This window comes from Siniperca chuatsi, linkage group LG2 (genome assembly GCF_020085105.1).
Source record: "Siniperca chuatsi isolate FFG_IHB_CAS linkage group LG2, ASM2008510v1, whole genome shotgun sequence".
In the NCBI taxonomy this organism is placed as follows: Eukaryota; Metazoa; Chordata; class Actinopteri; order Centrarchiformes; family Sinipercidae; genus Siniperca; species Siniperca chuatsi.
The window spans coordinates 1,178,559-1,196,197 of record NC_058043.1 but is presented as its reverse complement, the minus strand read 5'-3'; the positions used below and the strand labels follow the sequence as shown (position 1 = coordinate 1,196,197).

General features: G+C 40.4%; 1 protein-coding gene across 1 annotated transcript; it reads left to right on the top strand.

Moving 5' to 3' along the window:
* Positions 1–5,511: 5,511 nt before the first annotated feature.
* On the top strand, positions 5,512–7,946 carry LOC122866179 (nuclear factor 7, brain-like). The gene is made up of 2 exons (XM_044175503.1): positions 5,512–5,629; positions 5,859–7,946. The coding sequence occupies exon 2, from the start codon at positions 5,876–5,878 to the stop codon at positions 7,262–7,264; it is 1,389 nt and encodes a 462-aa protein (XP_044031438.1). The 5' UTR covers positions 5,512–5,629; positions 5,859–5,875; the 3' UTR covers positions 7,265–7,946.
* Positions 7,947–17,639: the final 9,693 nt, after the last annotated feature.

Here is a 17,639-nt window from a genome sequence, read left to right as displayed (position 1 = left end):
CGTGTGGTAAAACTGGATTCCAGCAGTCAGGGTCTCAGTGTAATGCAGTCACATACTGTAGCACTAAATCAGCAGACTGCTGCTCAGACGTAAACACAGACAAACCTTGACAGTCAGTCCTAGTTAATTTCAGTGGAATAATAGAAAGTGACGTTGTTGTATTCTCGTGGTTGGGCTTTTATTGTTGCGGCAGAAAACAATGATGGACTGCAGCAGAAGAAAACTGAAATCTAAAAACAAATATTTGTGAATTGCCTGCAGGACATCTTCATTTAGCTGAACCTTTTTTGCATTAGTCTCAAAAAAATGCCACTTTATTTCATCGGTCAAAATATAAAATTGAACTCTTGTCTTATTTGATCACCACATAACCATTAACCAACATTATTGTTTGTCAGCCTTTGTGCTGCCATAATTATGGATATAAATCACAAAACAAATCAAAGTTTGCTGTATGACTTTAGACTGCAGCATATGTATGTAAAACTTGAAAACCATAATTGCATGTGCTCACACATATTAAGTGCCTTGTGCAAGGGCCAGCTGTTCAGGGAACAGAGCGGACAGATGTGCGAGGAGGGAGGTGGAATTTGTCCTCTGTGAGAAAAATGATGGTTTCATTTCTAAAACGGTGATTATGAAATGTGCCTCCTTCCTGAAAGAGAAAGTGATGTGATGAATGCTGAGTCATCAACATGTGTTGCAATAAACCAATGTTCAGCAAAAAGCTCAGGCGCTGCAGACACAATGCCTCTTGGTTTCCTGTGTGTGTGTGTGTGTGGGTGTGTGTGTGTGTGTAATAATGACAACTTTTAAATTTATCATCATTTATTTGTAAAATGGTAGCGAGGCAGAGGTGTGTCTGAGTTTCACTCAATGAATGTTTGTATTTTAGTTAACTGTAACCGCGATCTTTCCCTAACTGGAACCGTAGTTGCCATGATGTGCAGATATTATAGAAAGCGTGAAGTTGTAAAACATTGTCATTGGATGCAAAAGAACATTGTCATTTATCATTGTCTGGCGTTTCGCAGAATCATCCAATTTTATTATTTTAAGGGGAAGTTTCACAGAGAGGATCGCCCTGAATGCACTCCCACCTGGAAGCTGCCCAGCGCCACTCGAGCGGTCGGGGTTAAGGGCCTTGGTGGTGATGAGGGAAGGGCAAGCGCTGCTTTTTCACTTTCCCCTCCCAGATTTATCTGGCCGGTCCGGGGATCGAACTGCCAACCTTCCAAACACAACCCCGCTTCGCAAACCTTGAGGCCAATATCGCCGTTCGTGTCTGGCAGTAGGTTTGGATGTGTGGGTATTGAAGTTGATAGTTTTTAAATTATGTTGCGTCCTGCTCCCATCTCAGTTCCAGTGCTACCAGCGGTGCAGATTACATATTTAATATACTGTAAATTTTCTGACCAGTCAGCATCAATGAAGTTCATCTAATCTATATTTCAACAGTCGTCCATTATCCGTCTTCAATCCGTCTAAAAGTAATTTCGGCACCATCGGTGAAGCGGTAGGTGTTTGGTTTGTGATCATCTTACTCCTGATGATCGTTTCGTTAAAGTCTTAATGTCACCACTCACTGTTTCCAACCGGTACTTCCTCAGTGGAAGTATGTCCATGTTTAAGGCTTTGGTATCATCTGTGGATGGGGAAGTGTTTTGAACTTTATTAAATGGGCTTGTGCTTGTGTGTGTGTCTGAGAGGAAAACAAGATGCTCAACATGATTCAGAGAATGTGTGAAGGTTCAGTTCCCAACACGTATCATTAAGTCGGTCATACCCCTTTAAGCCTAACGTGGAATGAAGCTGATGTGAGTGCTGCTGCTCTTCACAGCTCCGCAGGGCTGAGATAGCTCCACTGCATTTCATGCTTTCAAAGTATATCCACTTATAGAACCATTCTTACCCAAAGAGATAGCCAGTAGAATGGTTCTTAACAGGTTTCTGAAGAACAATTAAATTTATAGAGCTAATAGTTTTTATTTTATTAATCAACAATTATAACGATTTTAATCCAAACTCAGGTAGATGTTATTGATTTGTGTACACATTTCCAGTCAGGGCTGTTATGATATGACAGATATGGATTCTTTTTCTACAAAAACACCAGGGAACTTGAGGAAAACTTTGAGTTTAATGTTCACTGTACATGAGTATATGTTTTGTGCAACTTCAAACGCAAACACCGAGAAGTTAAATTCCAAGTGAAGGACTTTGTTTTAGTTTCAAAGAACAACTCTTTTCCAAAGACAGTTCTGCTATAACACTTTCTGCTTGGAAAAGCCTTTTCAAAAAGTCTCCTTTTCACGCGGCTCTCAGTCACTGTGTGCTTGTTAGAAGAGTCAGAGCGATGTCTCCCAGTCGTAATGATTTTTCTGCAACAGAGGAAGGATTTACTGGATCATCTATCCAATGAAAACAGGCAACAAACAGCAGCAGGCTGATCTCTTCATGTTGTGGCATTCATTCTGCTTCTGTCTCTGTTTCATCCACTGTGTTCTTTTCACATTTATTTCCCATCATTCTTAGTCTCCATGTATCTGCATGTCTATTTTTTAAATTATGTACACCCCCACTGTTACTCTCTCACTCCATCTCTGTCTCTTTATGCCTCTCTACATTTACTTTACAATGTCTTAATGAATAATGGAGCCAGCTATTGTCCTGCTGTTATTGGTGCCTCGTCATTTGCTGACAGAAAGTAAGACAGTATATTGTCTCTATTAGAACATTTATTCATTCTCAGTAAATGGGAAGAACCCTAACAACTGAATTATAAGAAAGAATTAATAATCTCGTTTTTGCTAATCACTGCACATGGCGAGGGAAATTTAATTACCTTCTGTGTAATTAGAGCAGGACATCCCGGTGCAGCCTGTCTCCTGTTCAGATCACTGAGATTCGCAGTTAACGACTCAATGCTTTTGGCATTAAAGAGCTCTTTGAACAAAGGAACCTGCTCAGAAATGTCCTCTCCTTAAACTATAAACTATGTTGTAATAGTTGAGTAGGGATGAAACAGAAACAAGCCACTTTATTTTACCAAGCTGTTTGCATATACTGAGGATGTTTTATGAGTCTGTGGTGGCCGGTGCTGTCCTGTATGCTGTTGCATGCTGGGGCAGCAGGCTGAGGGTAGTGGACGCTAAGAGGCTCAACAAACTGATCCGTAAGGCCGGTGGCATTGTGGGGGTGGAGCTGGACTCTCTGGCGGTGGTGTCAGAGAGGAGGATGCTGGGTAAACTACACGCCATCTTGGACAGCGTCTCCCACCCGCTCCATGACGTGCTGGTCAAACAAAGGAGCACCTTCAGCGGAAGACTCATCCCCCCACAATGCACCACAGAGCGCCACAGGAAGTCATTCCTGCCTGTGGCCATCAGACTCTTTAACTCCTCCCTCTAAGTGTCAGTCTGTTTGACCCAAAGTCAATGAACTGGACATTGATCATTAACATCTCTGCAATACTTGATTAATTGTGCAATATTCTCTGTGTACTACTCCTGTGTAATATTTAGTTTTCCTATGTTAGTTTTTCCTATTTATTGATATTGATATTATTCATACCTCCATTACTGCTGTGCAATATCTTAATAATCTCAATAAGCTACACTTAACTCGACAGTACATGCACCACTGCTTATTACTTATATTATTACATTGTATTATTATACTGTATTATCATCATCAACCGGTAAACCCACTTGGTACTTCACACTTATTTTATCTCATACTTAAACCCACCTGGTACTAAATTTATTTTCTGACCTGTATTATAGTGTATCATATCGTTTGCTAGTACTTTCTCCTGTGTGTGCTGACGTAAAGAGTTTCCCTTCGGGGATCAATAAAGGATTTCTGATTCTGATATACTGGCTTTTATTGGGAGCATATCGCTCAACACTCAGTGGCCACTTTATTAGGTACACCTGCACACTCTCATGCGGTCCGATACAACTGTTTTTCCTGAAACTTTTGATGCCTATAATTTTCAGCTTTTGTTGACACTGTCGTAGAGGTGTTAATTCGGTTATCTTTGTTTTAGCATTGAGGTCATAGTTTCAAAGTTTTGTCCTTCTCATTTGCATTCATGAGGGGGGCAGAATATTAGGAGCACTCCTCAATAAAACATAATCCAGTACAACATCACCAAAACATCCCAGGTGAATCTGCCAGATACGTCTTCTGTTGCTTCCCGCCTCAAATGTTTTCAGAAACACATTTTAGTGTACCGTTGAGCTGTGATTTGAAAAAGTTCGTGACCAGGCCGCCATTTTTTTTCCTGCGGACCAAGCAGCGCCCCAACTTGCATGTGTCGCTCAGCGCTACGTCACACGTTTCGTTGCTCTGATGATGCCAGGCCGCCAAAACTGAACAGAAACTTAGTAAAGGTAGAATTATGGCAGAGCTGTTGTATTGGATTGCAACAGATTGTACAGGCGTACCAAATAAAGTGGCCACTGAGTGCATATCTACACAGTGCTGCAGTACTCCAAGCAGTAATACAGGAGAGGAAGAACCATTGCCACGTGTTTTGATCTGTCAGTTTCACATATTGAAATAATCGTGATTGTAATCGGTCTTTTGAACCTACAAGAGAAACTTCCAGTATTTGTAGACTATAGTATAGTTGAGTCTAAATGGAGCCATCGTTAATATTATTAGTTATTAGTGGGCAGCCTAGTGGGCAGCCCCTCCCGTCTCTGCCCGGGCCGTGTGTGCGTGATGCCTTCAGGAACGTCTCCGGAGCTCGTAAATAGAAAAATGAACAGATTCAAAGTAAACAAACAGAAAACCTTATTAATCCAACAGGCACCACAGAAAACGTTATTAGTTCATTACAATAGAACTGAGAAATATGACTCGAAGAATAAGGAATTGATAACATTTCATTAAATTAAGGCTGTAAATAATTACACAAACGATTTGGGATAAACAAAGAACCAAAAAAGTTAATTACTACAAACAAAACAACACAGCGTGAAGGTTTTCTCCAGAGTGAAAAGTTGTACCGATCATTTTTACATTAAACAACGTGTCAAAAATTAACTAAACATTTTAAAAGTTACTTCACATTTTTAAACTGTCGGACAGAACTAACATTTTTTTAAAATATGTTTTAAATATTAGTAAAATATCCGCAAAGCATCTTGTAGGAAGTTAAATAGGAGATACCATTTTTGAAAATACTCCAAAATGTTAATAAAATATAAAAAAATATATAGAAATATCTGAAAACCATTCGTAAATTATCAGAAAAATGTAACGAGAACATCCAAAAGATATTAGTGAAATGTAACTTTGACTTGACTTTTATTTAGTTTAGTTGTTGTTTTATTTATTTTCTTATTTATTTACATGATTTTAATAAAGAATCACAGAAATAACTGAAAATGAATTTGTGTTTTCTTACTGCTCTTTCCATGAAAGTCATGTTGACAAAATGACGCGTTCTCAAAGCGGTGTGATGGATCATATTCATCATATTTATCATCTGTTCCCTTTAAGATGAAACAGTGGTCTGACAGAGCTCCACCCCCCACCTGACTCACCTGAGACAAACCAGGAGACAGTCAGTTCCTGTTCAGTTCTCAGTGAGAAGAGACGCAGCGACAGACAGACGGTAAGATTCACCTTCATTACAAAGCTGTGACTTCAGCTGAGGGAGGACAGTTACAGGGGGGAGTACTGAAGAACTGAAGCACTGAAGTAGAGAAATACTTCAACTGCAACCTGCTGCTGACTGAAAAACACTCAGAGACTCAAAGTGAAAGTAACTGAGGCAACTTTCTACAGCAGGGAGGGGAACACAACTGACTTCCTGTTGTAACGTGCTGTCTGCTGTGTTTCAGCTTCACTCAGAGACAAAATGGCTTCCAGATCAGAGGAGGAACTCTGCTGTCCGGTCTGTCATGAGGTCTTCAGAGATCCTGTTCTTCTGTCATGTAGCCACAGCTTCTGTAAAGACTGTCTGAAGAGCTGGTGGAGAGAGAATCCAGCACACGAGTGTCCAGTTTGTAAGAGAAGGTCTTCAAGGTCAGAACCACCTTTAAACCGGGTGTTAAAGAACCTGTGTGAGGCCGTCTTACAGGACAGAGATCAGAGAGCTTCAGAGGCTCTCTGCAGTCTGCACTCTGAGAAACTCAAACTCTTCTGTCTGGACCATCAGCAGCCAGTGTGTGTCGTCTGCAGAGATTCAGAAAAACACAGCGACCACAGATTCAGACCCATCGATGAAGCTGCACGACAACACAAGAAGGAACTTCAGGAAACTCTGGAGCCCTTAAAGAAGAAGTTACAGGTTTCTGAACAAGTTAAAGTGAAGTTTGGTCAAACAGCAGAACACCTGAAGGTCCAGGCCCGACACACAGAGAGGCAGATTAAGGAGCAGTTTAAGAAGCTTCACCAGTTTCTAGAGGAGGAAGAGGAGGCCAGGATGGCTGCACTGAGGGAGGAAGAGGAGCAGAAGAGTCAGGTGCTGAAGGAGAAGATGGAGGCTCTGAGCAGAGAGATAGCAGCTCTTTCAGACAAAGTCAGAACCAGAGAAGAGCAGCTGAGAGCTGAAGACGTCTCATTCCTGCTCAACTACAAGGCTGCAGTGGAAAGAGTCCAGCAGCGCCCCCTGCTGGAGGATCCACAGCTGCCCTCAGGAGCTCTGATAGACCAGGCCAAACACCTGGGCAACCTGACCTTCAACATCTGGAACAAGATGAAGGACATGGTCTCCTACACTCCTGTGATTCTGGACTCAAACACTGCGGATCCAAACCTCATCCTGTCTGAAGATCTGACCAGTGTGAGAGGAGGAGAGAAGCAGCAGCTTCCTGACAATCCAGAGAGGTTTGGTTCTTACTGGTCTGTCCTGGGCTCTGAGGGCTTCAACTCAGGGACTCACAGCTGGGAGGTCGAGGTTGGAGACAGTACAGACTGGAGACTGGGTGTGTTAGCAGAGTCTGCCCATAGAAGGGGACTCATACTGTCTGAATTATGGGGAATATTGTTATATAAAGGTCAATACTCAGCACGCTCACCATCAGCTCCATCCACTGCTCTCCGAGTGCAGAAGAAGCTCCAGAGGATCAGAGTGAATCTGGACTGGAACAGAGGAACGCTGTCGTTCTCTGATCCTGATACTAAAAGACACATACACACCTTCAGACACACTTTCACTCAGAGGATGTTTCCATACATTATGACTGGGGCTGAACTGCAGATATCAGCAGAGAAGGTCTGTGTGACAGTGGAACAGAGCAGTTAGAGATAAAGAGGATGATTATATTTATGATGATGTTTATTTCTTAAAGGGAAAAGTCTCTGAATTGAACCTGTGAAGCTGCACCTGTCCTCCTGCTGCCTCATTATTCCAAACGTATGTTGATCTTTGTTTCACTTACTGTTTTTCATTGGTTTTATTTCTTTTTCTTGTTATTTAGTTCGACACTTTTAGTTTCTGTTGTCGACCTTTTCATATGTGAAATGATTTCACTGTTTCTATATGTTTGCTTCGTTTAGCCTTTTCTTTTTTATGGATACTGTATCATTTGAAATAATTGTCCATGTTTTATTATTTGGACTGGTGTGTGTGGAGCCATGAAGAGCAGCAGCCACTCTGTGAAGCTGATGAGGATCCAGATAAAGAAACAACAATCAGTTTATCAATAGCTGCATGTTTGAGCGGCCAATCATTGTTCAGATCCAACAGCCTTCATTTTAAATTCTCGTCCAGATTATAAAGTTTCCAACATTAAAATCAATGTTTAATTACATGTATGAGATGTTGACAATATATAAAATATAAGTTTCATAGGTGGACGTCGCAGTTTGGGTTCAGACTTTATGTAATGTTGGTGATTTAAGAACATAAATTAACATTAATACTGAATGTACATGAATTTCTATATTTCTATCTTTTTCATTTTATTATGGCATATTTTCTCCTTATTACTAGATATGAAATTATTCCATTCTTATAAGAAACTTTTCTTGTTATTACAACATATCACTTTGTCTTGTTATGTCACAAAAATGCTGGGGGTTTTTTTTCTCAAAACCAACGTATCTCAGTAAAACAAACTTTTCATGTAATAACATGATAAGCTGAAAATGTTCAAGAAACTGAGTGTGACATAATTTCTAAAGATTTCTCATCAGTAGAACGGCACTCAGTACCTGGAGGAAGAGATACTCAGATCCTTTACTTAAAGTGGTGTGAAAAAGTGTTTGCCCCCTTCCTGATTTCTTTTTTTTTTTTGCATGTTTGTCAAACTTAAATGTTTCAGATCATCAAACAAATATGAATAATAGTCAAAGATAACACAAGTAAACACATAATGCAGTTTTTAAATGAAGGTTGTTATTATTAAGGGAAAACAAAATCCAAACCTACATGGCCCTGTGTGAAAAAGTGATTGCCCCCTAAACCCAATAACTGGTTGGGCCACCCTTAACAGCAACAACTGCAACCAAGCGTTTGCGATAACTTGCAATGAGTCTTTTACAGCACTGTGGAGGAATTTTGGGCCACTCATCTTTGCAGAATTGTTGTAATTCAGCCACATTGGAGGGTTTTTGAGCATGAACTGCTTTTTTAAGATCATGCCACGGCATCTCAATAGGATTCAGGTCAGGACTTTGACTAGGCCACTCCAAAGTCTTCATTTTGTTCTGCTTCAACCATTCAGAGACCCCACAACAACATCCAAAGAACTGCAGGCCTCACTTGCCTCAGTTAAGGTCAGTGTTCATGACTCCACCCTAAGAAAGAGACAAAAATGGCCTGCATGGCAGAGTTCCAAGACGAAAACCACTGCTGAGCAAAAAGAACATTAAGGCTCGTCTAATTTCTGCCAGAAAACATCTTGATGATCCCCAAGACTTTTGGGAAAATACTCTGTGGACTGACGAGACAAAAGTTGAACTTTTTGGAAGGTGTGTGTCCCATTACATCTGGCGTAAAAGTAACACATAATAAATGAATCCGATTGAGATGCTGTGGCATGACCTTAAAAAGGCAGTTCATGCTCGAAAACCCTCCAATGTGGATGAATTACAACAATTCTGCAAAGACCCTAACCCCACAGCACTGTAAAAGACTCATTGCAAGTTATCGCAAACGCTTGATTGCAGTTGTTGCTGCTAAGGGTGGCCCAACCAGTTATTAGGTTTAGGGGGCAATCACTTTTTCACACAGGGCCATGTAGGTTTGGATTTTGTTTTCCCTTAATAATAACAACCTTCATTTAAAAACTACATTTTGTGTTTACTTGTGTTATCTTTGACTAATATTTAAATTTGTTTGATGATCTGAAACATTTAAGTTTGACAAACATGCAAAAAATAAGAAATCAGGAAGGGGGCAAACACTTTCTCATACAACTGTGTGTAAAGGATTTGAGTATTAATGTAAAGCAGGATGTTGCTGCTGCAGCTGGTTGAACTGGAGCTCATGTTGAACTGGTTTGGATTGCAGCTGATGATGCTTTTCGTTCTGGATCCATCTGCTGATTCTTTTCTCCATCGATCGATCGATCGTTTGGTTTGTAAAACTTGTGAAAATAGTGAGAAACGCCGTCATGACAACCCAGAGCCCAAAGCGACGCCTTCACCATGTCGTTGTGTCCGACCGACAGTCCAAAGCTCGACATTATTAACAAACATTACAGTTATTACAGTCATTCAGAGGAAAAGCAGCAAATCTGTACATCTGAGAAGCTGCAACCGGGAAATGTTGGTATTTTTCTGGCAAAAATCCCAAACATTTCATGATCATCAAAACCGTTGCCAATTCATGTTCTTTAAATAAATTCATCGACTAATTTTTGTCTAATTTATAAAGTAACTAGTAACTAAAGCTGTCAAATAATTGCAATGGTGTAAAGTACAATATTTCCCTCTGAGATGTAGTCAGTACAAGCAGAAAATGGCATGAGAAGAAAATACTCAAGTAAAGTATTAGTACTTTTAAAATTGGTACCAAAGTTCAGTACTTCAGTAAATTTTTTTAGTTACTTTCCACCTCTACCTGTTTTGCTTTCTGTGTGTCTCGTAGGATTTAAGAAATTCCTATCACTCTTTCTCTGGAGCTCTTGTTCACTCACTCACTAATGCTTTCTGTTGCTCTCTCGCTCTTTCTGTCTCAGGGATTTTTCACTCCCCTTTTCTCTTTATCTATTTCATGATTACACTCTCTCTCACTTTTCTCATCTCGTTGCAGTCCAAAGATCAAATGTTTTATCAGACTTGTGCAACCGTTGGGGAGGCCTGTAGGTCTGCAGCCGACGGTAGTGAGTGGGGGAAGTAATACGGGCAAACCATTGTTTTCCACATGACCCCCCCATGACTTTCTCTGTGTCTCCCTCATCCTGTCTCCCTCTCTCCATTGTTTTGCTTTTCCTTTTCATTTCTCTGTCTGTCTGCCACCCACTCTTCTCATTGCTCCTGACCTCTCCTGCTCTCAGATAGGACTGGGTCCCGCGGGTACAAAGCCAAGTAGTCTCTTCCATTACAAGTCCAGGACCTGACGTACATCATCACTTTGCCTTCCTTCTTTGCAACCTTTAACTCTCCCTCAGCCTCCTCTGTGCCTCAGTTCCAGGATTGGAGACACATCTCCCAGGAATTACACCATTTTCTCGCTCAGTGTCCATCTTTTTACTTCTCACTCTCATGAAACATTTTGGGCCAGATTTACTGCTGCTCTTGTGCTGTTTTTTCAGGCGCAGATATGAAACATTGTGCCCCAAAAATGTGGTGTATTTAACAGACGCAGCAGGCTGGAGTCACAGTCTGTGTGTGATTTCAGCGAGTGTTTGCAGGGTGTGTCTCACTCCTTGTTGCAAATGCATTCAAGGGCACAAATAACACACATTTCTTAACAGCATATAAAGATCAGAATGTGAAAAAAGTCCAAAGCACCCATCCCTCCTGTTTCTCATACTTTCGTCCTACTTTTCTCCCTTTTCACATACACTCAGATTATTTATACGAAAAAAGGAGGATGGGACATGCAGAGGTTGGTTAGGTATTTGGATGGATTTACTGATTGGCTAGTGCAGCACCTTGGTGGATGATTGTCTTTTTCTTTGTAAATCTGGTTTCACGTCTTTACTTCCTTCATCTACACAGTGGTGCTCTAACCATATTTCCTCTTCTCTCCTAGTCTTCGTACTTCCTTGTTTTTGTCCCTTTCTCCTGTAGTGGCTCCTTTGCTGTGTCCAGCTAGCTGTGATAGAGATGATGAGCAAGGTTTTGACAGCAGTGAATGTGAAATCAGTGTGCCACATCCACATTTGCATCTTCTGTTTTAGTGACTGGAGCTTGTTGCTTTCTGTCCCTCAGTTCCTGCCCTGCCAGAGGGGTAAAGGCAGCGACACCTCGTTAGATACATATCCCTCACTCTGCTTCGAAAATCTACAATACAGAGACACAGATTCCCATTTGGAGAAGTCATTGCAATTCATTGAGGCCTGAAATTAATTTCATATGTCTTTACAAGAGAATCCAGCGGGGCAAAGAGGGGGAGAGCAGAGCTGAGAGAAACTAGAGGCAAGAAATTCACTGACGTACACGCATGGATAAGCATGCATATTCATAATCAGGATAATAGTACTGCACTGTACTGTGTGTTGGAACAATATCATCTCGGAATAACAAAAAACATGCCGGACCAAAACTTTGTAGAGGCAACACAATTACCTCCACAGAAAGGCAGCACTGATGCAATTTGGTTACATCACATGAGCTGAACCGACTACAGCTCCAACAGGGCGTCCTGGTTCCCTGGGGGTTCGAAACGCTGATCATGTAATCACAATGTCTACTGTCATAGAAATGCTCACAAAAAGTAGTCAAAAGATGTCATGATGACAGAGGTTTGGTAGAGTCTACAGCCATGCTGTTAATCAGTACAGAATGGAGCAGAAGATGGCAGCCAGGAACATTTAGTTAGATGTCACACCATAACTTATTTCAGAGACCTGTCACACACGCCTGTAAGGCGTCAATAGGTACAAGTGTTAGCATCACATTAACAAAGCTACATATAAGCGTACCACATCACCTACACTTGATCTCAGCGCTCTTGGACAGGAAGACTGAATCTGTACAATACTGCACATGGCATCCAATTATTTACTGTGTAGCAAATACTCAGATGCTAGCAATGTATGCAAACTCTGCTGAAACTTTTTTTGAATGGAAACGCTGCTCTGCGGGGCTGTGGATGATGTATCCCTATCAGATCCACTAGTTCTGACTCTCTGCCAGTATTTCCTTCTGAGCACTAATCAATTGTGTAATTAATTAACGAGACAGTGCAATGTTAAAATATACTGTATGTATGTATAGTGAATAATGACAAAAGACAGAGAGTGATAAATGAAATGTAACCTTTAATATTTCCCACAAAGACACAGGAAGTGTTTTTACAGCAGAACTGCCAGTAGAAATGTAATTCCTGGCGATGTGGGGCTGTTTTGCTTTGTTTCCATTTGCAGCACTGTAATTCCACTAATTTCATTATTAAAACTTCTGCACAGTCAAATCAGAACCCGTTTTAAGTTGGGGCTTTGTGTTGATTAGTTTCAGTCGATTTTCACTTATTTTGGTTTGTTCAATTTTTTCACTTGCAAGTGTACAAGTGTAGTGAGGCAGATTGTTTTTCTAAATCTTGTTCTGTAGTATTTGCACTTGTGTTATGGCGTATTGAAAAGAAGACACTTCTATAATCCAGCTTGCAGTGTTTTGTCTTTTCTCCATCTTGTCAAATTGAGAAAACTCTTAAACTGTTGAAATCAACTCACCAGATCTGTTCTGTTCCCCCCGAGCTGTCTTGTTTCACTGCTTCCTTTGTTGCTGTTCAAACTGGTGAGACCAAATTTTCTGTTTTTGAAATGCTTGTTCTTGGCAGTCGCTGAATAGAACAGACAAATAATTCAGTCAGAGGGAGAAGCCAGCCTTCAACTGGGAGGAACAGGAACAGGAACACCACAGAGAAGATTGAAAAGATGGCCGAGTGAGGAGCACCTACACAGATGATCAGTGACAGGACAGAAAGATTGACTAGACAGAGTAGAAAGAAATGTAGCAAAGAGATAAGAGTGACAGACATGAGGTGACAAAGGGCAACTACAGATTCTGTATTCTGACTTGATGAGTTATCACTGTAGTTTAATGCCATTTTAGCTGTGACACGATTACTTTAAATTGCGTGTAAATTCTTGTAATTCAGAAAACAACATGTGTCCATAGATATTGCAGTATACAGTATTAATTAGCAACAGTACATGCAAACTAATAGATTCCCTAAATCAGTTCTGAAATCACTTGATAGAAACTCATGTGAATACACAGGATTATAATGTGTTACAGTCAAAGTAACAAGACAAAGAGACTACAGCCATGCTAGCAGCTCTAACAGCAGCAGCTTTGTGCTAAATGCTAATATTAGCATGCTAACATGCAGAACTTTTAACCTGATGATGGCTATAGATGAAAGGTCAGGGGATATATCTTTTTATTCATCTTCTGTGTGTACCGACATTCAGGGGCAATCCATCCAATAATATTTCATCCAAAACCAAAAATGACAACCTGCTGGTGGCACTAGATACAAAGTCAGGCGATCATGAAAGTCATTCAGATTCATCCTCTGCGTAGTTATCTGTACCAAATGTGGTGGAAATCCATCCTTTAGTGACGGACCGACCAACCGACAGACCACCTTTGCCATCCATAAAGCATTTATGATTTATGGCTAAAAATACCCTCCAAAATGACCTGGACACAATCTGTAGTGGCCAGGTAAAGTGTCTTCACTTCTGTTTGGCTAAATCTTGATAAGATGTTAAAGGAGTGAAGAGGTAGAGAAAAGAGAGAGACAAGATCCGAGAAGAAGGGTCGTAGAGAGAAATCAGTTCCTGACGACGTGCACGTGCGAGGGCTCATCGTTTCATCAGGTTACCACTACAAGCAGAGCTCCATCATCAGCATCTGTAGCAGGACTGGGCAACAAATTATTCTCCGTTAGACATTTCAAAAAGGTTTTTTCTCAGAAGTAAATCAGAAGTGATAGTTTATTCAGATCAGAGTCTTGGTTGGTTATATAGAGAGATAATTACTGATAAATAGTATCAAAAACAGGGTTTGATTTCATGAAAATCTGACGCATTATAACTTGAATAAAACTAACTTTCTTGTTTGCAGAGCTCTGTCTCAGCCGGACATGTGTTTGCTTTTCATCCCCAGGAGACTCGATGTTTTGAGAACAGCTTGTCCCTGTTTTTATGCTGCAGTTACAATCCAGGTATCACCTGTAGATGCGTGCATTTTAATTACAATATAATCTGACCAGGAGATCTCACTGTATATTATAGTAATAATGCTTTGTGCGCTCACAGCAAATCTATACAGCCTCAGTTAAAACTCTGCTCGACAACATTTACTACTACAACAACTCAACCCGCTGCACAGAAACGTCTTCCATTCCCTGGAGCCCCCGTCTGATGCATGTCAGTCGCACATCATTACACCCCCCACCCTCAGATCCAGCTCTCCCAGAATGTCATTGGTTAAAATAACCCCTGTGTGTGTTTGAACAGTCAGTGTGATCCAGTGTACCTCCGCCCTTTACACAAAATATCATAACCAAACATTTAGTCGAGGCAGCTTTGTGAAAACTGTAAAAGTTGCAGCTTAGCTGTGGCCCGGCCCTCGACCTGCAGTTGGGAATCGTATTATGTGAAGCCATTTTCAATGTCCTACTTTTCACAGCGTGCACTGCATGAAGCTTGGACTTCCTGTTGCTCTCCTGCTTCTGAATGATTTGGAAAGCTAAAATTCCTTACTCCACAACACCTTGAATTCTTTGGAGCCGTGACTTTTGAGTCAAACTTTAACCACTAGAGAAAGAATAGGATGTATTTGTCACTTTATAAACATCGAGTGTTGATCACTTTATAAGCTTAAGCCAAGAAAGAACCTGTAAATGAAATGTTCAGCTTCACTAGAGGCCTGAAAATGATGATGACGGGTTTATGGTCTTCTCTCCCACATATTCAATCCTACTTAAGCAAAAGTACAGAATTGTTATCAGCTAAATGTACTATTTACATATGACATTGTTAGATTAATAGTTGTTAATACGCATGCATTTTTAGTGAAATATTGGATCATTTAAATGAAACCATGTGGATGTTTAGAGGGGAAATGTCTCTTTGGTGAAACTCATAGAAATCCTTTCATCACTGTTGGTCGGTGCAACACTTTGGCCAGATTTTGGCACAATTTTGCTGCAGATATTCAGATGAATCGTAGTATCTTCGATGACCCCCTGATCGCTCTTCTTGTACTACTGTCAGCCCTAAATTTCCATTTGTACACAACAAATATCCAAATCAAATGGGCAGATTGCTGCGACATTTACTAAACAGGGATGTGATGGTTGTGGTGATGTAGCACTACACACTAATCATGGGATTTTACAGAGGAGAGGTTTCCCATAACTGACATGTTAAAGAGCTGAAAATGAATACTTAATGATTTTGAAATGCATTACTGTTTCAGTTTAAATTCTGCATTAAAAACTGATTAATGCGTGACGTTTGTGTGGAGCATTTCTCAGTGAAGGAGTGATCAGGTCGTCGTGAAGACAAGATTAGACTGCAGCTTCAGGGTGTTAGTGTAAAAGCTCAGGTGTCATATGAACGTTGATCCGGGGTCAGCTTTTTAAATCCCTCCTACATCGTCAGGATTAAAGCTGTGGAAACTGAATAAATGTGTCGTCTGCTCTCAAAGGCATCTTCATGACTGAGACTGCATACACACACATTAGGTAGGACAGGAAGCACTGCCATAAAGCGGCTATAATCGATAGTTTAATAATCAATAATATTGATTTCTACGTGGGGATTTCTCCAAAATTGGCATCTCTTTTGTCTTTATATCTTTTTATATCTTATTATATTTTTTATATAAGATCTGTGAGGTTTATAGGTCTATAGATATTAGTTAGATATAGATATCCTTTTTTTTCCGATTCCCAAAAAAGCACAAATTTGTTTTTACTTAAATTTAATGGTCTTTTTTTGCATCAAACTACATCTTAAGTTCAACCATTTCATTTTCAATACCTCATATCATCTCCAGAATAAAATAAAATTGTATCGTCTGCAAACAAAACAAACTGCAATATTTTAATACTTACAAATGTCATTAAAGGAGCTGTAAGCCACTTTCACCACCACTAGATGTTGCACTAGAGCACCAGCATCTCAGACAATAACAAATAGGCGCTACGACCCACCAGACTCCATTGAGAAAAACAAAAATTTTACCTCGCAGATCATCGTAAAACACACTTCATTCACACTGGACAGAAACTAAATAAAACTCACCAAAACCGTTTGTTAGTCTTTCCACCAACAGTCACCGGCTCTGGTTTGGTCAAAACAAATCCTTAACTCACCGAATTGGGTGAGAAAAGAAGCAGCCGTTACATCGCTCTACTCGCAGCAAGCAGCTTCACAGGAGGGACTCGCACGCACCAACATGCACCGGCTACCGAAACAAAGCAACACACATGGAGGGAGTGTGACATCATCCTCTGCTCAGGACGCCATTACTCGGCTTAGTGGTAGAGCGGGTCGGCAGCCAACCGCAAGGTTGGTGGTCGGAAAAGACTAGAAAGGCGCTATATAAGTACAGTCCATTTACTATATCTTTACATAGCAAATAGTTATTCAGTTGTATTAATGTTCAGAATGTCATATACAGAACCTTTAATACATAAACCAATACCGACCCTTGTGGGACTCCACATTTAATCATCATACATTCAGATTTACTGCCAGCAAACTGTACATACTGTTCCTCTAATGCCATATGCCTGCAGAGAGTAATATGTTGTGATTTATAGTATCAAATGCTTTTTTTATATCAATAAATACCATGTACGTCTTCATTTATAATGCTGTTGTGATTTCTTCTATTAGGTACATTAGTGCAAAAGATGTTGACCTTTTTTGATAAATTTGATTTCTATGTCTGGTCTTTTTTTCTGATGAGTTCTTATGTATGAATCAATTTGATTTGTCTGCCTGAAGCAGTCGTATGTGGGCTGAATGGGTTCAAATTCAAGAGAACCACTGGTGTAAGTACTCCCAAGGCTTCTGGCAAAGCTTAATATTATCAGTCTTTCTTACGACTTGAGAAAATAGTTTCTCCCTTAATTGATCATTCTTTGTGAACCCTTCAGTACCCCCCTGAGCTCAGAGCGAGACAGCAATCATTAACCAACACGGCTAATCAGACCAAGAGAGCTGGAGTGCCTTATTATATATGATGTTTTGAAACCAGGTGGAGAGCAGAGATACAGACAGGTAATGATTAGTCTGGTCTGGAGGCAGCAGTACATAAACATCAAGAAGTCAGAAAACACAGAAGAGACGAGAGCATTGCACTATGAGGTGTCTCCAGAATCCATGCTACACATGACAGAGTGAAGTATATTCAAAACAGTCAGCATGCAGGCTTCAGAAGATAGACACTATTCTCCCACAATGCACTGCACAAAGTAAATGGAGGCGCTGCTCACAGCTAGAAAAAATGAAAATAAGTTGTAAACAGTGAACAGCTCC